The sequence below is a fragment of the Schistocerca cancellata genome, chromosome 8 (assembly GCF_023864275.1).
Source record: "Schistocerca cancellata isolate TAMUIC-IGC-003103 chromosome 8, iqSchCanc2.1, whole genome shotgun sequence".
NCBI classification, from domain to species: Eukaryota; Metazoa; Arthropoda; class Insecta; order Orthoptera; family Acrididae; genus Schistocerca; species Schistocerca cancellata.
The window spans coordinates 103,556,620-103,584,501 of NC_064633.1; the positions used below are offsets into that span (position 1 = coordinate 103,556,620).

Here is a 27,882-nt window from a genome sequence, read left to right on the forward strand (position 1 = left end):
TGGTACACAATGTGGTTATCCGATGGCAGGTTGTGGGTATGGCGCATGACCGGTAACGACATGTGCCAGCGTGTATAGTGCCAACAGTAACATTCGGAGGCCGTAGTGTTATGGTGTGGTAGTGTTTTCCATGGAGGGGGCTTGCACCCTTGTTTTGCGTGGCACTATCGCACCACAGGCCTACATTGATGTTTCAAAAACCTTCTTGCTTCCCACTATTGAAGAGCAATTCGGGGATGGCGATTGCTTCTTTCGACACGATGGAGCACCTGTTCATTATGCACGGCCTGTGGCGGAGTGATTGCACGGCAATAAAACCCCTGTTATGGACTGTCCTGCACAGAGTCCTGATCTGAATCCTATACAACTCCTTTGCGATGTTTTGGAACGCCGACTTCGTGCCAGACCTCACCGACCGACATCGATACTTCTCCTCGGTGCAACACTACGTGAAGAATGGGCTGCCATTCGCCAAGAAACCTTCCAACACCTGAGAGAGTGGAAGCTGCATCAAGGCTAAGGATGGGCCAACAGCATACTGGATCCTAGCATTACCGATGGAAAGCGCCACGAACTTGTAAGTCACTTTCAGCCAGGTGTCCGGGTACTTTTGCTCACAAAGTGTATGTAAAATACAGGTAGTATCATGTAGGAATTCAACTGCACTTTATTTTACGTTAAATTCTGAATGATTGAAATGAGCAAAGGATTGGGAAGTGCTCATGGCAACAATATTATCCAAGTTTTAGTAGTAGAATAGCCATAGTGATAATGTCTAATTCTGTGAAACTGAATAAAGACAGCGTACAAATATTAATGAATCGAATGTCTTGAAGGACCTACTTATTGTGGTAGAAAGTTTCCAAAGGCACGGAATTAATACATAATAAGCACATCAGACAGCCTAATGAAGCCTTGTTCAATGACTGTAGGACAACTGGTTACATATAGTAATTCAGTCTATCTACACAGCAATCTCTTTTTCATAATTTTACTTCCATTTTGATGTCTCCGGAATTTCAGGTAATAACTGAATACAGAGGAGCACCTTACAATATGCCGATGTTATCATTATGTGATTTCTACTTTTTGCCGCCACCAGTCTCAATTATACTACGATTAATACCATGTTTACAAACGATTCTCGCTAATTCGAAGGCTATGAACACAAAAAAGGTAGAAGTGGTTGTAAAATATTTCCAGATTGAGACCTATGGCAGCCAACAATTTAGGACGTTCTCAGAACGCCTTGAAGACAGTTTCGTTCGTTATCAATTTTTTCCTGAAAGGTAAATGATGGGATAGCAGACAGTTTATCATGCAACAAAGAAAAGTAAAAAAAATTGAGAACTTGTCACTTTGGCTGTATTTTTAACATCCTCATAGGGAACAAAACATGTTTTCGATCATCTCTGTGAACAAGTGAAGCTTATCTAAAGATAAGATTCAAGTGGGAAGTGCGGAACTCTGCTCTGTCTAGAGATGGAATTGTGGGTTTCATGTGCATCGTAGAGTGTGGTGCTCAACTTTAATCGGTGTATAGTCAGCTCTGAGTGGTAGGAGGAGACAATATCTCAACGTCTCAGGCTGGCTCCCATCTAATGGCAAACATATGCGCTTTCAGTTGGTGAAGTACCTCCCACTCATTACACATACGTACATATATCCCGTCTTACAAATCACTTGTGATTTGGTTCGGTCAGATAGAGCACAAAGAGAATTTTTTTAAAACGAAGAATTTCATTAGAAGAAGACCTCCGTCATAAATCTCTAGAGTGTGATTCGTTGCTGGCATTGTCGCATTTTGAATGCAGTGAGGATCGGATGTCTACAATATTACTGTTACCCGATCCTCTCACCGGATTTCGATGAAAATCTCCTGCTTCTACAGCGGTTCCCAAAGCTTCGATATGAAGCACTGCTGCAGACTCAGTACATCCTAAACTGCGTCTGTCTTGTGTGTAACCTTCATTAACCGTCTCAGGGTAATAGCCTTGACGCAGAGTCGGAATGTTGATTCTGTGGCATTGGGTGATAAACTACACTGAGACACTACAATAGTCTCACAACAGACAATAGGGCCTAGTGATACACGAAATTATGGTACATAATCTGACTTGCCTGTCAGAGTTTATTGACGATAAGTTTCGGCTGGCAAGTATCCACTAGTGTTCTGCGAAAACCAATCGCCACTCAGTCAATGGCCTCGCCTGTATTAAACAATTAGTTACATTCAATGAGAAACATCGTTAGTGAGTGAGTTATACACACTAAGTAAAACCCCCGCCAAACCGAGAAATTGTTGCTCTACTTCTAATTTTACGTTCTCGATAATGACAGCTTAACCACGATGTCGTGCTGTTACATTGTACACGCGGTTTTACGGATGCATCTGCGTTTGTAAGGACACGGATGTCAAGGCAGAGCCAGATATATTTCATGTTTCTACAGTGTAAAACAGATCTGGGTCAGCAGGTTCCTGAGGGTCGCGAAATCCACCCGCCACTACACACCAAACATCCCGTCGACAGCGAGACATTAGGGACCGAGCACAAGCTTACATCAGGAAAAGATAGAAAATAAATCGGCCGTCCCCTTTTCAAAGAAGCATCCCGGTATTTCGTTCGATCGATTTGGGAAGTCGTCGAAAACTTATTATATCTTGATCGCCGGACGAGAATTTGAACCGTTGTTCTTCCTAAAGTGTTCCCAGTGTGCTAACCTCTACGTCACATCGCACGGATGTCATAATTGTACAGCTTGAGCAGCTAAGGAAGAAACCCAAAGTACACACAGAATTAATGATCATGTCTTGGTGAGAGTTTCGTCAAATTATAGCAGACATTAAGGCAAATTTCCCAATATTAGCAACAAATTTTTATCGTCTATAGTCCATGAATTATGATACGGACTTTGTATTTTGTAACTGAACTATATACATTTTTTTTGTGTCATTTGTAACAAGGTTCTAAGAGAACTTCGGCGGCTTACCATGAATGGGACCTCATCAAACGGTTTCAGGACAACAGCTCCGCAAACCACTGTCACGCCGACGGAAGAAGAGACTCCACACACATCAGTCCCATTATATTAAATGTAAGCAAACACAAAACTCAGGTATTATTCTTGTTTTGCCTCTGCACTTGAGGCTCAGCAGTCTGTATTCTGCTGTTGCAGCAATCAAATAACATACCTGAAAAGCCATTTAGACACTTACAATGTGTATGACAGTCGAAAAAAAGAAGACATTCACAATACATACGCAGTCGAGAACGTGAATATCGTTTATGGAGAATGTCGCCCAACTATTATAATCTGATGAGTAACCAGATAGTGGTAACTGTCGCGATTTGTCTTTGCGAATATTATAAAAAAATTTCTACAAACTGGAAGTGTAGAGGAAAAAATACTCCAAGTAAAAAGAAGAGCTGCTGATAGAAGGAAATGAGAATAGCATGTTAGCAGCAGTAACGATAATGTGAATGTCACTAAGAGGCGTCTTAGAAGTACGAAGGGATCGACCAAACGAGTCTTCCGTTAAAATTAGATTCCATCACATTTCATGATCTTCACATTCCGCTGCAACTGCAGTTTCGTAGCAATGACTTCCAAAATCGGTGTTAGGTCTCCGAATGTTACATACGAAAAGTGTAAAGTGATACGTGAAATATCATTTATATAAGATCTGAGCAAAGAAAGAATAACGAAAAATCTTTTAGCATAACTAAATGTCCGTCTTCGGACTAATCCAATACAGAATCGTGATTCCAGATTGCATAAGAATGCCCGTTACATCCTCAAGAAAGGAAACAGCGCCGAGTCTTTCATTATAGTATTACTATCTCGAACTTTCTCTCTCTCGACGTCATTCATTGTGTGAGGACTAGATATTTATTTTTGGAAGTTAAGTGGCTTGGCTGAAAATATTTTTGACGTGAATCTTCAAAATTACTGGTGCATCAGTTCCTGTTCGTGCTGACAGAGTGGACTTTCTTAACATAAAACATGTACGTTGTATAAGTTAGAAGTAAGTAACGATTATTTCAATGACATTCTCACAGTGGCGGCTGTAAAAACCGCGACCAAGTCAACAAATTCTTCTTATAAAAACTCAGCGACTGCCCCATAGGATGAGCTACAAAAAATAGTAAGTTCAAATGGTTGAAAAAATTATTCAAATAGCTCTGAGCACTATGGGACTTAACTTCTGAGGTCATCAGTCCCCTAGAACTTAGAACTACTTAAACCTAACTAACCTAAGGATATCACACACAGCCATGCCTGAGGCAGGAATCAAACCTGCGACCACAGCGGTCGCGAGGTTCCAGACTGGAGCGCCTAAAACCGCTTGGCCACTGTGGCCGGCTAAATAGTAAGTATTCAGTATTCAGTGAGACTATTATATACAGCTTCAGCAACAAAAGTTACAAATAAGGAGAAACAATTGAAACAAACACCACTGACAGATATTTTTTTATTCATGAGTAAAGCAATACTAATCGTTATAAAGAGACTACATCAATTTAAGGTATACTCATATTTAAAGATGAAGCGAGTTTCTCACTCGATGGAAAGGTGTTATTTTCTAATTGATTCAATATCATTATTCACTCAAGACAAATTAGACAGTTTATGACTGAAAAAAAGAATAAAACCTTTCTGTCGTTTCATCTGGCAGACCAATGAAAAATTTTGTGTGAGGTAGAAGCATCGTTTACATATCATGAGCAAGTCAATCCTCGCAATAAGCTCTAATCGCCAGGTGAAAGCCGATGCTGACACAAAGAACAGGATAAAAACAGCGCTCCTTGTCTATCACCGTTCAGTGTGTGTGAGGTGTGGAGGCTTTACTTTTGGCTGCATGACACTCCGCTGTCGACACCAACGACTTGCGTTGCAAATATCGATCCGATAATAGGGCCTTTGGTCGAGGAGGATGTTGTTGGTTTGGCGGGCCCTGGTACCGACAGCTAGCTGGAGGGCACGTGGCTCGCAAGTGGTTGCCATTGGGTGACTCCTGATGTTCAATAGGTCGGAGGCAGGCCCTGCCGCCTCGCTTAAGGATTGATAGCGTCGAATTACAGGAAGAGTAATGATCGGCAAGTTCCCGATCTAGTCTCCAAAACCAACCACACGAATCACAGGCTATAACACCCCAGCTTGGAATCCTGGAGGTCACGGCTTCTTTACACTTGAATGGAGTTAAGGGTAGCATCTTTCGTGTTTTGTGTAATTATCGTCAAAGGCCACGTCTGCGTTAACGTGGAATTGGACCTGTTGCATTAATGCGCGTCTGAAAGATTGCAAGTGTGATATTCAGTCAGTGTTAATGTATTGCTCCAGGCGATATTCTGTACGACTGTACGGGTATTCCTTTTACAAACTGAGTTGATGAAATTCAAGGTGTAACATAATCTGTTTCAGAGGCAAGGCAACCTTGTGATCTGCTATCCTCCAGGATTACAGTAAGAGTTCAATCAACTGAGATGTGTTCCGGTTCTTGGTCTTTCCTTCTGACCTCTTACCACATGTCAGATAATATAAGGAATAACTTGTGTTTCGAAAGCTATAATGCTTTATTTTTCAAACGAATAAGAAATCTTCATAGAACTTTCTGGAAATCCGTTTTCGTTTCGTCTCGTTTTTTGTGAAGTATCCTCAGCAATTCTTCAGAATGTCTTTAGAGTTTGCTTCCAAATGAAAATCAATGAAATTCACCGAGACAGATACGTCCTCACAATACGATTGTTCAGTCTTACTGTGAATATTATTACAACATCAAATATGAAAATCCTTTTTGTTCACTTACCATGCTATCCACCTTCAACAACAAGATGATCTTCGCTGTGCACTTCTCCATATTTCTCTTGAGTACCCCAGTCATTAATCTGTTTTGTCATTATTTCCATTACAGATTTTCAAAATATCTTCCTAAAGTCACGACCGAGATAAAATTGATTATCTCATTTCGTTTTACATGTGATGCGGGTTTCTCACAGTAATAACAGTTTCTTGTAAGATAAAATGTCTGAACTGACGATCGAAAAATATTAGCCAGTACCTGTTCTAGCACAATAATCCTTCTAATATGGGTTCTTGCACTTTCCATGAACAACATCGGTGCAGCTCACCAGAATAACATGTTCCCTCAATGAACATTTGTATCCCTTTTTCCTTCACTTTGTTAGCTCTAGCCTTCCCATAACACTTTCACCACTAATTAAATATTTAAACATTGTGTTGTCTTTTATTTAAGAACGTACCAAAGCAATGTTCTGTTGACGACTGATGCCTCCTCCATAACCAAACATAGCAGTGTTCAACAAAAGACTCAGCAGAAAGCACATCTTTCTAACAGCGAAGCAACGAAGAACGGATGCCTGTACTGCTAAATAAGTGAAACTACACCGTTGAATATTGAAAAACCTGAGTAGAAAGTCAAAACCAGGTAGTCATTAACCACACTATTTCCATAAAACTAATAACTACGTTTCTGAAATTTTCATTAAATTTTTGAAAACACTTTTGAAGTTCTGTTACTGTTATCTAAAAAACCATCAAATTAGCCAATTCTCAGACGCAGCATTTCTTATGACAACGAAACTTATATACATTTAAACTTGAAGAACTAGCATATTCTGATGTATTATATCTAGGAAAGCGTCGTAGTAACTATAGATATTCTCATATCCCGAATGTATTGCTTATTTGAAGTAATGAGGATAATAAATTAATCATATTATATAACAATTACAAATATTCATTGATTGCTAAGAATGACCGGTACCTCAAACAGAACACTAACGACAAGACGATTTCCAACTTTACGGACAAATTCCTATCGGGAAAAGGAGACGAAACTGACAAAAAAATTCTAGAAGCTATGGTCGTAATCAGTAAGCCGATGTGACGGGCAAAGTCGTTGAGTAGCGTGCAGTAGGCGAGCATAGTATGTTTTGCATTCGAAAATTTTTGAAATATGCTTAATTACTATTCATAAGTCATAAGTTTGAACATGGCGCTCCTGTTGTATGCTTTCAGGAAACCTTGTTCTTTTCGTTTGCCGTTTCCACCATGGCACTGAGCGGGTTGGAATAGTGCCTAATGCACCAGACTCGCATTCGGGATACCCGAGTTGAACCCCTAGGGCCGACATTCTGATGTGGGTTGTGAGTGGCTTCTCAGCTCACCATTCGTGAATGCTCGAATGCTACCTTGAAGTGGCCACGCCGCTTCCTTCAATTCCAGTAAATGATAATCGGAAAATACTTCGTGTCCAGCGACCATAGCTGTAGACGAAGACATAAAGCATTTAACTAATATCCTCATTTCAACCAAAGCAAACAAACGACCTGCCTACGAAGTGTTAACTGTGCGTCTGTTATCAGCACTGAGTAAAACGGAAATTTTTTTCCACGTACTTCTCCTCTCTTCGTGGCGGTTGTTGTATGCTGTTAACTCCAGTCACTAACATGTTATTGTTTGAAATTGAACCTCGTGCTGGAAATACGTGGACGGTCGACATGTATGCACAAATGTTCACTGTCATCTCTACAGAACACTACCGCCACACAGAAACACATCTCAATGGAGATACCATCGTCAAATGAATTTTATTGACTGATTTCTGCTTGATGATAAATGTTATAATTTACGAAATGAATGACTGACAATAAAATAGATTTTATATATAATTACACACTCTGTATATTGCCATAGGGTGTTCTATTACAAGTTCAGTTTAAAATGATGACCTTTGTTGAAACCCCCTGGAAATGAAATACAGGTTATACCTATGGTTATAGGTGTAGGGCATAGAGTCATAACTATGCACTTATGAGTCTTGGTGTTTCCGGATTGGATAGTATATGTCCTGATTTGTGCTACCAGCGGTGTACATTTGTTCACTAATCATGTATTTTATCCTCAGAAATTAAAAACAGTTGATGCATTTCCTCTGTCGTATAGAACAAGAAATCTAGCTCCACAATACAGTTATTGCATTGTACATGAAAGCTTATTAGAATAGCATTCAATCTGTATTATGTACTACACACTTTGATGATATGTAGCGACATACATTGAGCACTTATTAAATTCTTCTTTCCCAACTTTGTTTAAGTTGTTTAACTTGCTTCTACAATTGAGTTAAAAAGTAAGCTACAGAAATTATGATTTTAAAGCACACATACGGTAAGACTTATAGCGCAATATGTCTACATGTTAGTGTCCTCTACAACGAAGTGTATTATTCAGTGACAGAGAACTCACAGAGTACTGACAATGAATGTAATTGCATATCAGGGCATAGAGAAGTGATGAAAACTCTATGACTGGTTCAAATGGTTCAAATGGCTCTGAGCACTATGGGACTTAACTTCTGAGGTCATTAGTCCCCTAGACCTTAGAACTACGTAAACCTAACTAACCTAAGGACATCACAAACATCCATGCCTGAGGCAGGATTCGAACCTGCGACCGTAGCGGTCACGCGGTTCCTGACTGTAGCGCCTAGAACCGGTCGGCCACCACGGTCGGCTTCTATGACTGCTTTTATAAATCTTACCATATTTAAGTAACTGTTTTAGAAGCATGTTAAACGTAAGAAGAAAAAATTACTTTTTCGACGTTTAACAAATACACTCCTGCAATTTATTCATTTGTTTATTCCTTTATACATATCTGTGTAACATTACCATGGTGTAAAATACTGGCTTAAGGTATGCCACGTAATATGTAACTGGGTATACCAGGGGGTGCACTTATTGGCTAGACTAGTGTTCCTGAGTTGTATGATAACTGTTATTCCAAACAAAAGAGACCACTCATCTTTTTGTCATCTACTTCTTACATACACGTTTTGCACATCAAAGGGAAGCTTAGTGATGTAGCAAGTGTAAGAATGTGTGGCTGAAATTTTCTGATGTAACAGGAATGTAAGCACGTACCACTGTAACACCACATGTGTTGATTACCATTAAGCAGGTGCTCATGCCTGAGCGGGCCACACCAAACACGCATGGGCAGGCAGCTGACATGGTGCAGCCAAAGCCAGAACCAGATCACATGCCAGGTCAGGCGCTGCTTCCAGAGCTGACCACAGTTGCCACTCCTGAACTGGAGCCACAAAATGGAGGCACAGTCTGAATCTACTCACACTGCCTAGCACCCTGCAGTAGCAAGGGAGAAATAAAGCACCACTGCACTTTGCATCAAACATACATGATTATTAAACAGTGTCTTATAAATGTAAGCTCTAGCACAGTCATTGCTGATAAATGAGGATGGGGAAAATTTGGGTGATTCAAAATTTTTAAAGTCCTTCAGTAGTCGACTATAAATAACGTATACAGTGTTGTAATATAATTTCTCTATTACTTCATTTATTCTGATGTGATGTAAAAGTCAATTCCTTCATTCGGTTTAATAACTAATTATCTACAGTATTCAGGATTGTGGTACATGGAGCAACATGATACTGAATCTGCCGGAAAAGCAATGGAAAGAAGAATTTATAACAGCCGCAATTCCAATGCTCTTCCCGTTACTAACTGATTTTCAAATCTACATATATAACTGCAGGCGAACACTTCGATGTACATTCAGACATGAAACAAAAATTATTTTCGGCTATGACAGTTATCATCTGGAACTATTATAGGACATTTTGAATTAATAGATCTAAAGCAGTACCTTATGCGAGAGAAAAAAGACGATTCTACTCACTAGTTATGAAACTACGATAACAAAATTAACATGTTTCTATAAATAACAATATCTGTTAAGTATGCAGACAATATTTCAGCAGCATCCACATCTGCATATGCAATTCATACTGCACTGAAGGGAGTGATACATAGCATAGCACCACAACATGGGGATGCTTCCCATTCCAGTCACTTGGATTGCCAGAAGAGTACATAAGTGGATGGAGAAAATCTCTGAACTCTCAGTTAATACATGTTCTGCAACCTTCTATTAGGATTTTGCTGGTTACTACGTGTCTATATTAGATGCCTACCAGTTCAGACATTTTTGCGTTTGTGTTGCAGTGCCCATGGGGCCATCACGCCTGCGACTGTATCTGCCGCATTGCTTGTACATATTTAATACCACAGATAGTTCTATTTAACGTTAGTAATTGAGTAATATGCTAAAAAGTGCTGAACAGGTCATTCTTAGGTAATCTCCTATGTAGACTTGAAACACTTCGATTCTATATCTGTAAATATGGTCAGTAACATAATCATAGAGATTACTAGCCTCTTCGTTATGCTGAACCACAAAGCTTCACTGTCTGTTACAGTGCATAACAGTCCAGTAGACACGTTGCTACCGATATACTGACAATCACATGCATACCTAGTGTAGTAGTTGCCAAGAAAGGAATTTAAAAATAATTGAACAATAAAGTCAGCTTTCTTTTACAAGAACTCTTAGTAGCAAAACTGTTATTGACAAAAAAACACAGGGAGCCGTTATCACTCTCTCTGTGAAATACACTTTATTGTGCAACATGAAGTGGACTTCAGTAATGGATATTCTTATTACTTTCCAATTATATATTTCTCAAAATTTTTTAATGTCTTTATTACATAAAATTTCTTTTCTACATCAGTCTTATGATAGTTTCACTGAAAGATGCTAGAGATAAAAAATGGATTGCTGCAGGCTACACACATTACACATATAATTCTGACATACATAAACTGAAAAGGCGCTTACATCACATGGAATACTGTGAATTAGATGATGGAAGGCAAATCATCGTCAGTAGTTATTACTTCTACTTTCTGTAACCATTTGCACACCAGATCGAGTTGACAGACGTTTAGAGGGTGATACACCAGAAGACTGTCTGGACCCCTACTACCAACACTTTTTTGTTGACAGACAACAGAATTCCTGCTTTACACCTTCTATTACGAATCGCTAAGGACAATAGCGTCCCACAATGTTTGGGTTGACCACGTGATGGGATCTGCCAACCAGCTCTGTCAGGTGGGAGAATGGCGACAACTGTTTAGTAAGGTGCATTACTGGCGGTTTTCTCGAGAGTGAACATACAGTGAAATGTTGCAGTTAAACATTTAAGTAAATGTGAAAGGAATATAAAATCGGTTTACGTATGCAGTTTATTAATTGTCTTATGTCCACAGGCGCTAAAAAGACGTTGTTAACGGTATACGCACATTTATCTTTTATGTATATACAGTTGTCGTCATTGATAATTGACCATCATTGTCCATTGATCTTCACTGGCCCAACGGTCATTTTTATGTTTCAGACAGGTAGATAATGGACAGCAGAAGATCTTGAAGATGTAAAACAAGTTGTTGATGGAGGTGTGTTGCTTAGCTGGGCCGTTGAAACTTTTGATATACCTTGTAGTACACTACAACATGGATTAAGGAAAGGAAATTAATCCGACCGAGAGGTAAGCTGCACTTTGTGTCACACAGCCGCTGATTAAAACTATATTTTGAAGACTTTGTGAACTAATTATATGCATCTTTATGTCTCAGATGAGAACAAAGTCAAGTGCAGAAGATTGGGGGCTGTAGACACCATATCATTAATTGTACAGCAGTACGTGGTGTACATGATAATCACTTTACTCATACCCTTTATGAATTAATTACCAAATGGAATATGAGAATGAAAGCCGCCATACAGCAGTTCATACCATAAAAAACTTGAGAATGTATACATTCTTGACTGGCATCCTTGGCCTCCTGGTCTGTCAAGCATAAACAATGCATGGCAAGACGTATACTTCCATACCCGGAAGCAGACAGCAGCTTTCATTTACTGACAGCACGCATTCGTTTCGAGCCACATTGTATGCATTCTGGGTGAGTCTCACTTCAAGCCGACGTTGTGTCAGGTCCGGGTGTTGGATGATGAGAAAGTTTAATTATTTGTAACTCTTATGTAGTTAACGTCTCCTCAGATTTTGATAGGTATTTGGACTGATATAAAATGGTGTACGTGTTCATTTTGCAATAGCCTGTACACAAAAATTGTGAATAATTATTAAATAAAGCTGAGAGAATGGCTCCAGGTAATATGGATGTGAATCTTAATTCATAGTTATCAATGTTGCTATTATTTGTCACAATGGAAGTAGCAATACGAAAAAGGGGAAAGAAAATTCCTAATATGGAACATAGTTATAGGGGCCCAAACATCAGTACTGGTGTTCACAAGTCTATTCTTCTGCATGGTTAATAGTATGAAGAATTTGGGCAGCCTCTTAAATGAATGGATAGGTTACACTATATGAACTTAAGATTCATTGTAAAGAGAACAAAACAAAACTTTAATAATTGATAGAATTTTATAATGATTTCTGACATAAATAATCAGAGAATTGCAATACATAATATTGAAAAATTCTAGCTAAATGTGCAGCATGATAACGCAATGTAACGAGAACGAGGATGACATTAACTAGTATTGAATAAATTCCTGTACTTTTTAAATTAGTTCTTAAAATGAGTGATTTCCCTTCTATATTGCTGTTCTTACGAATGGAAGACGTTCGTAATTCATGTGTATAAACTTTCAGGTACATGATTAGTTTTCTTGGTTGTGCTGTATTTATCAGATATAGTGCTTACAGTTTTGTTTTACGTCTTTTAGTGCCCTCAACCTCAAGGTTTCATACCATGTCCAGCAAGATAATTCAGCCTTTAAGATATGACAACAACACGGCTGATTGTGGAGTTTGACGTAAGCGCTGTGTAGCTGCGCTTGCCTTCTACGAGTCGGGTGATAAGTGACCCACTGCAGTATAAGAGGAGACCGGTGAGCTCCGTAGTGACACTTGTAGCGAGGCACCCAGTGTAGAAACCATTGCAGCCATGAAGGGAGGCCTCGTCCTGCTGATTGCTGGTGTGTTGCTCGTGGCGTACTGCACGCCGCTCGCTGCTGCAGACGATGGCGACGAAGTGGTGGAAGAAGTAGGAGAAAACAGAGACGCTGATAACGACGACGACGACAGCATAGCAGACGACGATGACTACGTCATCGATCTTGAGGAAGGTCCAAATGCAGAGAGCAGGTGGGCACTCAAAGGTAAACACCAGCAAAGGCGAGCAGGCTGTGCACGGCTCTAACTGCTGTGGTGTCGCTAGTGGCTCCCTGAGGCAGGCGCTCTGACACTGTGTCTGCAGGCAGCTCAAGTGCAGCATTCATGTCGCCCAGTTTTGGTGATATTACTATTACACCACTATCACGTTTCTTAATAGGCTAAATATGTTGCTACATTCAATCACAATTCCCTCCAATATTATGTCTGATAATAATTGTATTACGTACCAAATTTGGACCCCCTATAAGACCTATCAGGTTCACATTTGGATCACTCTGAGGGTCTATTGCTGAACCATGATGACATCTAATCTCCGTGTAGCTTATCAGTATAAAATTTATAAAACAAAAATATATTAGTATGAGTCATCTATAAAAATTGGTACTAAATTTGCACTTTGGTTACAATTAGTCGTTGAATAGGTAATGGTACTAACAGAAAACTGCATTCCAATAAATATCTGTCTACCATGTTTCATAAACAAACACTAATAAACCAAAGGTGAGAGATTCTCCCTTCTGCAGTGTAAACGAATCATAGAACTTTAACTAACAAACTAGCAAGCACGCTAGCATTGTGCGGTGCTAAGATATACGATGATACACTGAACATGGTATTCAAGGATCTCATTACATATCTGACATTTCTTTTTGCATTGGTAGAGTTTATTGTTGTCCATATGTACAATTTTGTTACGGAACAGGGTATAGTTACTATATGAGTTACTGGATTAGAAATATATTAATTAACAGAGTTTCGGTACAGTGTCGACGTTGTTATACCAAAAAGACGTAAGATGACGTTTTTTCTGAAACAAACCTTAGTGTCACTAAGTGTGAGGAATACTGTCATTGACACTACACAGTAACAGTAGTTTTTGAGCTGTATCCGTAATTATGTCTTTTTTTTGGTAATTAATGTGGCAAAAGTAAATGAAACACTTTTAGCAAAAACCTACAAGCGAGACAATGCTTACGTAGAAGATGGTACTTCTGAATGTCGGGCACAGAATCATAACTATAACGGCTCTAATCACTGTCTAGTTAGATAGAAGGTGCCCTGATTTGTAAAACGCACAGACAATCTATCTTCACTAGTCATTTAGTCACTTGTATTTTGATTTTCTACTTAGCAATGTAACATAATAACGGCAGTTAGTCTTTCATCTAGAACACAAAGTCTGTCTGCACAATAGAATTCAGTAAGTCTCACAGCACAATTTGTCAGCATGTTAGTGGTCTGTACAAAAAAGTACATCACGCATTGACTGAGGCGAATATGATCTACTGTAAATGAAGATAGTACTACACGAGAGTTGTACTGAACTGAGGAAAACACTAAAACTAGTTTTAATAGTCTCACCACAGACTATTACATAACATGAACATTTTAAACGTGCAAAAAAGATGAATGTTATTTTGAATAATACCATAGATGCCTATATTACAACATATTTCATTGTCTATAACTTTGTAAATACATGTGTCAGAGCACTATAGTGTAAAACACTGACTGGCAGTATACTACATTATTTGGAACCAAATATACCACGACTAGCAATTGTAGGCTAGATCAGCGTTGCTGAAGTATAAGGTAGCAACTATTCCAGTGAAAGCAAACCAGTCATCTATGTGTTAAACGCTTCTGAAGTATACTTTGCGCCTATAAAACGCGAGCAAAGTGTTTGCAGCAGCAGTAACAGGTGTTGGTATTACGGCTACTGAACTTTTGTGGTAAGAAAGAAGGTAACCAGGTGTCACTGTAACATCACGTGTGTTGTTTCCTGTTGAGCAGGTGCTCACGCCCGGGCTGGCCACGCCAAGCATGCGAGGGCAGGCAGCCGACACGCAGCGGGCAGAGCTGCAGTCAGGCCCCACGCCAGGTCAGGCGCCGCCCGCAGAGCCGCCCACAGAGCGTAGTCGCCGCTGCTGAGGGGGCGCCACACCATGGAGACGCAGTCTGGAGCTGCTCATACTGTCCTGTATCCTGTACTCACAAAGTAGAAATAAAGCACCGATGTAATTTAAAAAATGGTTTTATTACCGAGCGTCTTACTCGTGTAAGCAGACACATGTCGACTATGAGAGACAATGTTATCAAAATTGTAAAGTTTTTAATGGAATTATGTGCTCACTGTAAATGTGTTCTGCGCAGGGTTTTTTCTTTATGGGATCTGTGTATCCCATTGAGATCTAAATGCCTATAAGTACTATTCTTCAAAGCAGCATATAGTGTTACAGAAGAGTTCTCGTTCATTCCGTTAAGAGATGAAAGGAAAACTTCAATTTGAAATCACAACGTTTCTACGTGGAAGGTAAATTCCGTACGATTTAAAGGAGCCAAGAGTCGGGAAGTGCTGATAGTACCTCTGACAATATCATCCAAGTTTAAGTAGTAGAATAGCCATAATAATAATGAGGAAGACTGTGAAACTGAATAAAAACAACGTAGAAATGTATCGAACGTCTAATACGACCTATGTATAGTGGAAGAATATTTGAAAATACACGGAATTAAGACATAATGAGCACTTGAGACAGCCTAATAAAGGGATTCTCGCTGCTCCAAAAGCTATGCATATAAACAAGGTAAAGGTGATAGTAAAATCCTTACAGCTTGAGACCTACGACAGCCAAAAATTTCGGCTTTCTCAGAACGGCTTAGAGACAGACAGTCTCGTTCGTTATCGATATTTTGCGGAAAGGTAAATGATGGAATGGCAGATAGTTTCTCATGACACAAAGATAATTAAAAACAGTTGAGAACTTGTCCTTTTGGCTATATTTGTAACATCCTTACTTCTAACGAAAGAACTTTTTCGATCATCTCTGTGAACACGTGATGAGTATCTGAAGATGAGGTTCAAGTGGGAAGTGCGAAATGCTGCTTTGTTGAGAGATGGCATTGTGGCTGACTCGTGCATGGTAATGTGGGGTGCTCCACTTGAAACGGAGTATAGCCAGCTCTGACTTGTAGCAGGAGACATAATATCTCAACGTGCATGGCTGGCTCTCATCTAATCGCATTCATATGCGCATATGCGCTTTCATTTGATCAAGTTTCACACACTCGTTACACATGCCTACTTATATACCATCTTAAAAATCACTTGTGCTTTGGTTTGGTGAAATAGAGCACACGGAGAACTTTGTATCACGAAGAATTCCTTTAGCAGAGGGGCTCCATCTGAAACCTCTGAAATGATAAACGTGCATAATAGTTATCTGAATGACTTGTCCACAATGGTGGCTGAGAAAACCGCGACCAAGTCGACAAATTCTTCTTACAAAAACTCAGCGACTAGCCTGTACGCTGAGCTACAAAAAATAATATGTATTCAATATTCAGTGAGACTATTAAGCTACTGAAACAAAGACAAAACATGGTCTTCCTATTGAAAAATTCTGTACTATTTAAAAAAAGTTATATGCCACCACCAATCACTTGTCTTGCCGATAACGTTCTGCTTATACGTTTGGAGCTAGGGCCTTTGTTCGAGGTGTGTGTTGTTGGTTTGGCTAGCTGAACGGCACGTGGCTGACGAATTGTTGCCTTTGGTTGAATCCTGATGTCTGGTACCGACCTCGACAAGCTGCAAGTGGTTTAATAGGTCGGAGCCAATCCTTGGCGCCTCGCTTAAGGACTGATAGCGTCGAGTTACGGGAAGAGTAATAATCGACAAGTTCCCGACCTAGTCTCAGAGACCAACTACACGGATCACAGGCAATAACACCTCGCCTTGGAATCCTGGAAGTCACGACTACGAGTGAAGCTAAGCGTTGTTTTTTTACGTTTTTTGTGCACTTATCGTCATAATGCCACATCTGCGTTAACGTGGAATTGGACCTGTTATATTAATGCGCCTCCAAATGATTATGTGTGTGATCATCGATCAGTGTAACTTATGTTAATGTATTGTTCCAGGCCATATTCTGCACCAGTGTACGAGTATTCTCTGTTAAAAATTAAATTGATGGAATTCAAGTTGTAACATAGTCTGTTTTAGAGGCGAGGCACCCTTGTAGATAAGGGTGGATTTCGGTCTTGCAGCTGAAATAACAGCATTGGAAAGGCACTTGATTGTCAGCTTTACATCTGAACGGTCTCCTTTATTTTTAGGACAAATGATTATTGTAAGAAGTCATTCTGTTGACTGTGGCTGTCATTTGCGACCTTGTCCAAGAAAATGTAGGAGGGGAGGTACTTCTCCACTTCATAACCTAGTGATCTGTTGTCCTCTAAGATGATAGTAAGAGTTTCATCAGCGTAGATGCGTTCCCGGTTTTGGCCTTTCCTTCTGACCTCTTATCGTATTCCAGATAAGAGAAGGAATGACTTCTGTTTGGAAGGCTTTCATGCTTTCCTTATATAGACTTTCAAACGAACCAGAAACTTTCATAGAAAGTTGAGAACAGCCATTTTTGTTTCGTCTCGGTTTTTGGGAAGCATCCATTGCAATTCTTCACAATGTCTTAGAGTGCGAACTGCCATTCATCTCCATTTATTCCCACATTATAAGCAACGAAATTCACCCAGACAGATACGTCATCACCATTTGATCGTTCAGTCTTACTGTGAATATTATTACAACATCAAATCTGAAAATCCTTTTCGCTCAACTACCGTCGTGTCCACCTTCAACTATAAGACGATCTTCGATGTGATCCACTCGAATTTTTACTAAACCCCAGTCATTATTCTGTTTTGTCATTATTTCCTTTACAGATTTTCGAAATATCTTCGTTACGTCACGAACAACATAAAATCGTTTTTTTTTTCATTTAGTTTTACGTGTGATGCGTCTTTCTCACAGAAATTACTGTTTATTTTAAGATAAAATGTCTGAACTATCGATCGATAAATGTGAGTCTCATATCACTCTGTACCTTTCTAGGATAATGATCCTTCTAATAAGAGTTCCTGCACCTTTCATCAGCAACACCGTTGCAGCTCACCAGAATGAGATGTTTACCAATCTTTTTCGTCTTGACCCCTCAGCGACCTATTGTATTCCTTTCTCCATCATACTGTTAGTTCTATGCCATCCTTAAGACTGTCATTTAAAATAAAACATTCAAACATTAAGCCGACTTTCACTGAAGAACGTAGTCAAACAATGTCCTGTTGACGACTGATGCCTCCTCCATAGCCAAACACAGCCGTGGTCGACAAAAGACCCAGTACAAAGCACATGTATCTGACAGCGGAACAACGAAATACAGATAACGTCTGAAACTACAAGGCTGAATATTATAAAAACTTGAATAGAAAGTAAGAACTTGGCGGTCATTAACCACTCAATTTCTATAAAACTCATGAGTGGCAATATGCCACCCAACTACGCTTTCGAAACTTTTTTCAAATTTTTGAAAACAATTACATGGCTCTACCACTTTTCTTCCACAAATGTGTCGGTCAAATCAGCTAATTCTCAGACTATGTATTTCTTGTTGCAACGAAACGGATATTCAACTAAATATGAAGAACTAGCGTTTCATGGTGTATTTTAGCTTCTTCCAGAACGTTGAAAATCTGACCAATGTGAGATTCACTCCCACAGAAATGAACGTTCTAAACAGAGACCTGAAATTTAATATACAACAACGCCTTGGAAACAGTATCATCAAATATATTATTGCAAAATCTAAAGTAGCGCCTGATATGATCTAGTTGCCACCTCATGAGCAGAACCGTATTACTTGTAAAATTGCAAAAATAATACAAACACATATAAAACGAGAAAGTAGGACCAATACAAAAGGGAAGGACAGCAGTATTATAGGTCAGATAAATTATAAGCTTCAAGAAAATAAGGCAATTAGTATAAAATTAGATAAAGGAAATTCATTGGTGACAATGTCACAGGAAGATTACAACAGGAAAGTACTACAATTTTTCTACCCATAAAATTATCGATCGAGATATTCACAGAAAAGGCTATAAAAAGACTCCAGTATAATGAATCCAACAACACCATCATTGTGTGCCCAGCCCAAGATACATAAAGAAAAAATCCCAATTCGTCCAATTCCTAACATGGTTAATAGCCCAGTAGATGCTGTCAGTAAAAAGCTCAGCACGCTCCTTAAGCAATATTACATATACGAGATAGATTACACTACAAAAAGCTGTTACGATATTGTTAATAAAATCAAAAATATAAAAATACCAGAAAATGAAATACTCTTATCACTGGATATATAACATGTACTCAAACATTCCAGTAACAGAAACAATTGGAATCATTAAAAACAACTTTCTCAAATATAACACAATCACTCAAGGAGAAATTTGTGAAATATTAGAGTTTCTAGAATTAATAACTTCCCACAATTATTTCTCATTTCAGAATAAAATTTATCTCCAAAATATGGTGTAGCAATGAGCACATGTCTAGCAGGTACATTAGCTGATATTTTCGTTCACGCTCTTGAAGAAAAATTTTTCAGCAGCTCCACTCAAACGAGCCAAAAAGTCATTTATCACTTTAGATACGTCGATGACATCTTGATCCTGTTCTATCATGTTCATGTATTCACAATTCAACAGTTTGCATTCAAAAATTAATTTAACTATGGAAAGAACAAAATAAGATCATAAGCTGTTGAGATCGCAATTTTAATGATTCTCTGTGTGACTTGCGTAAGTGCTGTACCAAACAGTAAACAGGCGTTTTTATTGTTCAGGTATTCCGTTATGTCTTTCAGTAACCATGTAATAGTTTTTAACTTTACATGTGTTACTTTATCGTAAGAAACTAAAATTACATCAGGTTATGGCCCCAGGTTTGTTTTAAATAAACGGAATCTGCGATTAATACCTGGTCCCATGTGTACTCTCACGTAAAGTTAACCCGAAATGGCAACTGAAGCGGAAAAATAACGTATTCATTTCTTCTATGGAACGACTTTCAACAACTGTAAATTCAGGATGGAAATTCTCCTTGAGGAACTGGAAATATTATCATTTGTGCAAGCGAATTATCTCACAAAGGTGGAATTTCTCGATGGAGAGGAGAACACGCAGCCTCCCGCAAAGGAAGAACGACTGGCCGAAATGGCTAAACAAGATCGTAAATGTCTCATCTTCAATGCATTGCCGACAGTCACTTGTAATGCGCGAAAGATAAGGTAACTTCTTTCGGTTTATGCACCTCTCTGTGCAATACGTTCGAGAGAGAAGGAATTGATGGTCAACTTCTGTTGAGAAAACAATTGTTAACTATGAAATTTAACGCAACAAATGATTTGCCAGCTAACCACATTCTGAAGTTTGATAAACTGATTCGTGATTTACGTTCGACAGGAGCTACTGTCGAAGAAACGGACATAGTGTGCCATTTGCTTTTAACGATGCTTGCGGAATACTGCCATCGAAACGCTCTCAATGAACGACTTGACGCTGAACTTCGTGAATAATAGGTTCCTGGATGAAGAATCGAAGCGGAAGGGAGTCGTCGGGAAAAACAAATACGATGAAACACCGCTTCCTACAGCTTTTCAGACTCAACGGTATCTAATAAAGGGTTACTCAGACACCAGTAAAACAAGAAGTCAACAAGGAACATCTTCCAACTTTACTTGTCACCGTTGCGGGAAGCCTGGACACAAAAAGGCTAATTGTAGAGTTAAGTTACCAAACAAGAACTCAGGAATCAACAACTGTATGGTCGTAGCTAACGTCAAAGTGGAAGATGGGTTTTGTTTTGCAGCATCAAATGAAGATCAGTTAACGAACGACATAAATTGGTTCTTGGACTCTGGATCAACGGAACATCTGACTAACAGTAAGATACCTCTCACCAATTTAATGATTAAATTTTCTATATCTGTGCTTGATCTTAATTATAATTTGCTGTCAGGTACAATACTGGAAATGAATAGTTTTAGAATCACATTTGCAAAGCCTCAAGGTTTAATTAAGAAAGCAAAAGAAACTGTTGCCATTGTAAATAGGAATGAATCTCAGTTATATGTTCTAAATTTGTTGCAATGAAAAGCCTTGTCAGCTGTTTCAACTACAACTAATGCGAAACTGTGGCATAGCAGATTAGGCCATTAGAGTTACGAGAACATTAAATGCCTACAGTCACAAGTTGATGGTCTGGAACTGAACACTTCAACAATCACCACGGAACAATGTTCAAATTGTGTCGAAGGAAAACCATCACTGCCGCCATACAATCGCAGTAGGAAACGTGCCACCAGACCTCTTCAGTTGATCCACAGTGATCTGTATGGGCCAATTGAATCGGAATCGTTCGACGAAAAGAATTATGTAATCACGATCGTCGACGACTTTACACATTTAACAATGTCCTATACACAGAAATCGAAATCAGAGGTAACTCGCCATCTGAAGATGATTTACGCCATGGCTACAGCTCATTTCAACTTGAAGATTAGCAGATTGCGCTGTGGTAGTGGTCGTGAGTACATGTCAAATTAATTGAAACAGTTTTTTGAATAACAAAGAATACAGTTTCAGTTTACAGATATATTCCTCAGCAAAATGGTGTTTCAGAGTGAATGAACAAAACTATTATTGAGGAAGCTCGTTGTATGGTACTTCAGTGTAAATTACATAAAATGTTCTGGTCAGAAGCTGTTCGTACTGCTGTGACCTACTTAATAGAAGTCTTACCACACTTTTGGAAGGAAAGGAGTCTGCAGCTTTTTGGTATGACAAGAAACCTAATTTGAGTAAGCTGAAAGTGTTCGGATGTATTGCTTATCTACTGGTACCAAAGGAATTGAGAACAGGGAAATATGAAGGCAAGTTCTTAAAATGCTATTTCACTGGTTACTGCCCTAATGGCTGCAGGCTTTGGTGTCCAGAGGAAGGAAAAATAGTCTGAGGAAGGAACATTGTTTTCTACGATGGAAGATTTGACTTTGAAAGTAAACCAGCTGAGGACTGGATCCCAGAATCTGTACAGGAATCATCCGAGAAGGATGATAATGAAGAAGACATCGTCGAAGAAGATGCCAAACCAAATGATAGGGGTCATGAAAAAATTCCCATACCAGAACTGACCAGTGACGAAGAGGAAGCTGAAAATTTATCAGAAAAGAAAACTGTTCGACGATCTACAAGGAAGAGGAACCCTCCTAAATATCTGAAAGACTATGCTGTTCTTTGCACTCAATGCTGATTCATTTGTGGATGATGTACCGAAAAGTTACAAGGAAATTGCAAATCGTGAAGATAAGGAATACTGGTATAAACCTCTACAGGACGAAATTGACTATATAAAGGAAAAAAAGAGTTCGACCTTTCTTAAATTACCACCTGGAAGGAAGACTATTGACAGTAAGTGGGTGTTAAAATTAAAAAGGACAAGGATGGAAATATCATAAGACACAAGGCTAGACGTGTATCAAAAGTATATTCACAGAAAAGAGGATTTGACTACGACGAAACGTATGCACCAGTGGCTCGACTAGCATCTGTTAAAATAATGATAGTCATTGCAATCCAACTAGGACTGTTTCTGGAACCACTTGATGTCTCCAACGCTTTTCTTCATGGATTACTTAAGGAGGAAATATACATGACTATTCCTGAAGTAGTGGGTGTTCCAGAAGAACTGAAAGACACGATTGGTTTGGTTTGCAGGTTACAGAAATTTATATGTGGCTTAAAGCAAGCACCACTAGGATGAAATCACTCTATTCATACCATTCTTATGTCTATACGATTGACTCAGATAAATGTCTTTACTATATCATTTTAAAGGACGTGGTCATTTATATTGTGCTCTATGTTGATGACATTTTGATGGCAGGAAGTAATAGGAAATGGACTTCGGAAACGAGATTTCTATGAACAACGGAGAAATGTGTCTAAGCCAAGCATCATATTTGAAGAATTTGCTACAACGATTCAACATCAAGACTGTAATCCGATCAAGACGCCTATGGACATTAAACTGGAAATCAAGGAAGGAAAAATTATCAATAAGCCCTGCAGAGAGTTGATTGGGTGGTTGATGTACGCAATGGCAGGAAAAAGAGCTGATTTGTGTGCTGTGGTCAACTTGTTGAGCAGATACCAAAACAATCCATCGGCACAACTCTGGAAAAGCTTAAAAAGAGTTTTGAGATATATCAAAGGAACCGTCAATATGTGACTGCATTATCGAAAGGTGAATCAAGAAGTTCTTCTGGTTATGCTGATGCAAATACAATAGAAAAGAAGACGCAAGATCTACCCCTGTACATCTATTAAAATGTTTTGGAAACACCGTCTGTTGGGCAACAAAGAAACAGACTAGTGTTGCTTTTGTCTTCTACAGACGCAGAATGTGTAGCTCTATCGACAGCTGCAGCTGTTACCCTGGGTGAAAATTTGCTGGACGATATTCAAATTCCAAGGAACATCGACGTTTGACACACGTTAATGTTAAATATAATTTTGTTCCTCAACTTCACCACCGCAGCATCATCACGGCCGACCATGTACGTTAGGAAGACCAGACTGCAGATATTTTTACTAAAGGCTTACCAGCTCCTAGATTCATGGGTTTGAGGAGTTTGTTGGGCTTACTTTAATTTTTGCTAGCGTTAAATGTATAATCATTAAACTGAGGACGGGTATTACGCTTGCAATTTTAATGATTCTCTATGTGACTTACGTTAAGTGCTGTACCATCAATGAGTAAAAGAGGCGTTTTTTTGTTCAGTTGTTCTGTTACGCGTTTCAGTTTAATAAAAACTATCTAATAGTTTTTAACTTTAGTTGTGTTATTTTATCGTAACAAACTACAATCACATAATAAACTTTCTGGATTTAAAAATTTCAAACCAAAACCCTGAACACGTATTTGATATTTTTCGTAAACCAACGACAACAGACATAATTATCCACAACCAGTCATACCACCGAGATCACACAAGCTCCCATACTGTCATTCTACGTTACACAAACAACTTTTCACTGATAAGAGAAAACACTGAGAAAGAAATAGATCTTTTTCGAAATGTATAAGCAATCCTAAAGAGTTGGTAAGCACGTCATTCAAAAAGAAAACCAGATACATGCCAGTCCATAGATAAAATAACTAAACCGAACCACAGGAAATCAAAGTTATTATATTTCTGAAAAAATTACTCGATGTTTCAACGATTCAAAATTATACACCAGTTACAGAACCGCTGAAAACCTAAATCGACTGTTGAGACATATCGCACGTAAATCAGAACCGTATTCGCAATCATGAATCTACAAAATGAACTGTGAAGAATGCCCATAATTTTAAATTGGACAAACGGGAATAAAATTTAATACACGATTTAAAGAACACACGACATTAAGCGACAATAACCAATCCGCATTTGCTGCACACGTAAAAGACACCAACCACAAAATACATAACTTAGATGGATCACTTCAAATACACTCCTGGAAATTGAAATAAGAACACCGTGAATTCATTGTCCCAGGAAGGGGAAACTTTATTGACACATTCCTGGGGTCAGATACATCACATGATCACACTGACAGAACCACAGGCACATAGACAGAGGCAACAGAGCACGCACAATGTCGGCACTAGTACAGTGTATATCCACCTTTCGCAACAATGCAGGCTGCTTTCTCCCATGGAGACGATCGTAGAGATGCTGGATTTAGTCCTGTGGAACGGCTTGCCATGCCATTTCCACCTGGCGCCTCAGTTAGACCAGCGTTCGTGCTGGACGTGCAGACCGCGTGAGACGACGCTTCATCCAGTCCCAAACATGCTCAATGGGGGACAGATCCGGAGATCTTGCTGGCCAGGGTAGTTAGTTGCCTTACACCTTCTAGAGCACGTTGGGTGGCACGGGTACATGCGGACGTGCATTGTCCTGTTGGAACAGCAAGTTCCCTTGCCGGTCTAGGAATGGTAGAACGATGGGTTCGATGACGGTTTGGATGTACCGTGCACTATTCAGTGTCCCCTCGACGATCACCAGTGGTGTACGGCCAGTGTAGGAGATCGCTCCCCACACCATGATGCCAGGTGTTGGCACTGTGTGCCTCGGTCGTATGCAGTCCTGATTGTGGCGCTCACCTGCACGGCGCCAAACACGCATACGACCATCATTGGCACCAAGGCAGAAGCGACTCTCATCGCTGAAGACGACACGTCTCCATTCGTCCCTCCATTCACGCCTGTCGCGACACCACTGGAGGCGGGCTGCACGATGTTGGGGCGTGAGCGGAAGACGGCCTAACGGTGTGCGGGACCGTAGCCCAGCTTCATGGAGATGGTTGCGAATGGTCCTCGCCGATACCCCAGGAGCAACAGTGTCCCTAATTTGCTGGGAAGTGGCGGTGCGGTCCCCTACGGCACTGCGTAGCATCCTACGGTCTTGGCGTGCATCCGTGCGTCGCTGCGGTCCGGTCCCAGGTCGACGGGCACGTGCACCTTCCGCCGACCACTGGCGACAACATCGATGTACTGTGGAGACCTCACGCCCCACGTGTTGAGCAATTCGGCGGTACGTCCACCCGGCCTCCCGCATGCCCACTATACGCCCTCGCTCAAAGTCCGTCAACTGCACATACGGTTCACGTCCACGCTGTCGCGGCATGCTACCAGTGTTAAAGACTGCGATGGAGCTCCGTATGCCACGGCAAACTGGCTGACACTGACGGCGGCGGTGCACAAATGCTGCGCAGCTAGCGCCATTCGACGTCCAACACCGCGGTTCCTGGTGTGTCCGCTGTGCCGTGCGTGTGATCATTGCTTGTACAGCCCTCTCGCAGTGTCCGGAGCAAGTATGGTGGGTCTGACACACTGGTGTCAATGTGTTCTTTTTTCCATTTCCAGGAGTGTATTACATCAGTTACAGAAAGGAAAAGTCATGGATGTAATCGAAGAAATTGAAATGTACAGTCTTAGACATAAAAACTGACCGCCGGCCGGCCGCCACAGGGACTAAGTCCGAGTCGTTCACTTAAGGTGGCCAATAAAACTGACCGCCCCTGACAACTCTAAGTCCGGCCATCTGCACAATCTGGCAACACTGTGAGATGGGGAAGTGTTAGGAGGAAGTGTTGTCTATTTCCAAGCAGATATGGATGGAGTGAGCCCGTGGTCTTGCGGTAATCGTCGTGCATTCTAAACTTAGAGCCGCATGTTCGCGACCAACTATTTTCTTTTTTTTTTTTTACCACATTTCAGTCTAAAGTTATGAGTCTGATTGAACATCGAAGACAATTCGCTGAACACTCTAGCCACCCGCAATAACAAGTATTCCAGAAACAATTCCGCAGGACAGCTCGCGGCTGCGTCGTGATCATAACAGCTTACGCTCGAGCGTTTCCTCGCGCTGCAGTGGATACCGGCCACCGGCCAGACGCCACCCGCCGCCTGAAATCCGGCGCCGCCCACGTGAAGGCAGCGCCACGCTGTCAGCATATGTTTCAATGCCATTTTCGAATTTGAAGTTCTAGTTATCATCCTGCAGTTAAGCATTGGATTTTGCATACTTGAAAATCATGAACTACAGATAAGCTTTGTAAAATTGAGTCGCAAGTGGGAAAAGGTGTAACATCTGCAACACAACATTTACTTTGGTATAACAGAGGGGTGAATGTAGAGGAGGCAGCTAGAAAGATTTGAACTGCGTTTGGAGCGAGTGCTTTTGGGAAAAATACGCCAGAAAAAGATATTCTTGTTTCAACAAAGATCGTTCTGGCATGAATGATTTTCCACATTAAGGAAGTCTCGACTACTGATATATGTGACGGATTACCATTTTACCATCATGCGACATTTGCATTCAACAGGCAAAGTTCAGAAGTCTGGTGTAGGAGTACTGCATGCTCTAATTCGAAACAACAAAAATCAACGAAGTGACTATTATTGAACGTCATCATTTGTTCTTTGAGCATCCCTATGCAGTACCGTTACTGGTGACGTGTTATGATGCCTATATCGTTAACTTCCTAAGAAGGAATGAAAGGCTGAGCCCCACCAAAAGACGTAGACTAGAGTAAAGTGTAGTGTGAACATAATATTTTACATATGACAACTCCAAATGTGTGTTTTGGGCTACGAATTATGTCCCAAGGGATGTGTGCAACACAGCTGGAATTTGTTGTCAACAACTGAGACACCTTTCGGTCGCAGTGTAAGAAAGTCGAGCAACAAAACTGAATCACCTGTGCTACTGCATAATAACTCACTCTGTTGATTTGAGAAACAAAACTATCCAGGAGATTGATAGGAAAGTCGTCTCTCAGACACTTGTATTGATAGGGAAGTCCTCTCTCAAGCACTTGTCCCTCTCGTCCCATGTTCGTAAAATATTACCTTTCCCGCTATTGATCGATCAACCGTCAAGGCAATTCATTTCTAGACGGAAATACTCTTTAAAACTACTATGGTTTAATGACATCTTTACAAGTAGGTTTCTACGGGCGTAGAATTGGTAACAACTGTCGCATTGTCAGATCGTTGTAGATATCGTGAAAGAAAATTCAGTTGCTGATTAATTTCTCTTTGATGATTACTGTTGCGTTTAGTAAACTAATGGAAAATGCAAATAAAATATTCACTTTACTAATACAAATTAAATTCAGCTTACTACAGAAACATCACGATGGCAATCTTTCTTAATGTAGCATTATGCGTCTGCAAGACGATTGAGCCTATTTTAACAGGAATTAGTAGATTATTACCGACTTTTGACTTCGAAAAGATCTGTATTTACTTCATTTCCTGTATTATTCGCAAGTATTATGAAAATGTGGCATTTCGTAGATAAAATTAGGTATTCACAACAACAAAAAAT

General features: G+C 39.9%; 1 protein-coding gene across 10 annotated transcripts in view; it reads left to right on the top strand.

Annotated features, from left to right (window-relative positions):
- Positions 1–27,882, top strand: part of LOC126094854 (uncharacterized) — a 472,827-nt gene that overhangs the window by 236,180 nt on the left and 208,765 nt on the right. The window contains exon 3 of one of the 10 annotated variants that reach the window (XR_007521884.1): positions 14,979–15,108. The exons of 7 other annotated variants lie outside the window; for them this stretch is intronic. Coding sequence is in view for 2 of the 3 variants with exons in the window: in XM_049909477.1 (XP_049765434.1) it covers positions 14,891–15,015 (125 nt within the window). In the remaining variant the exon portion in view is untranslated. Of the gene's footprint in view, positions 1–14,890; positions 15,110–27,882 lie in introns of those variants that run through there. 2 more of the 10 variants (XM_049909477.1, XM_049909480.1) reach the window with 2 other exon arrangements.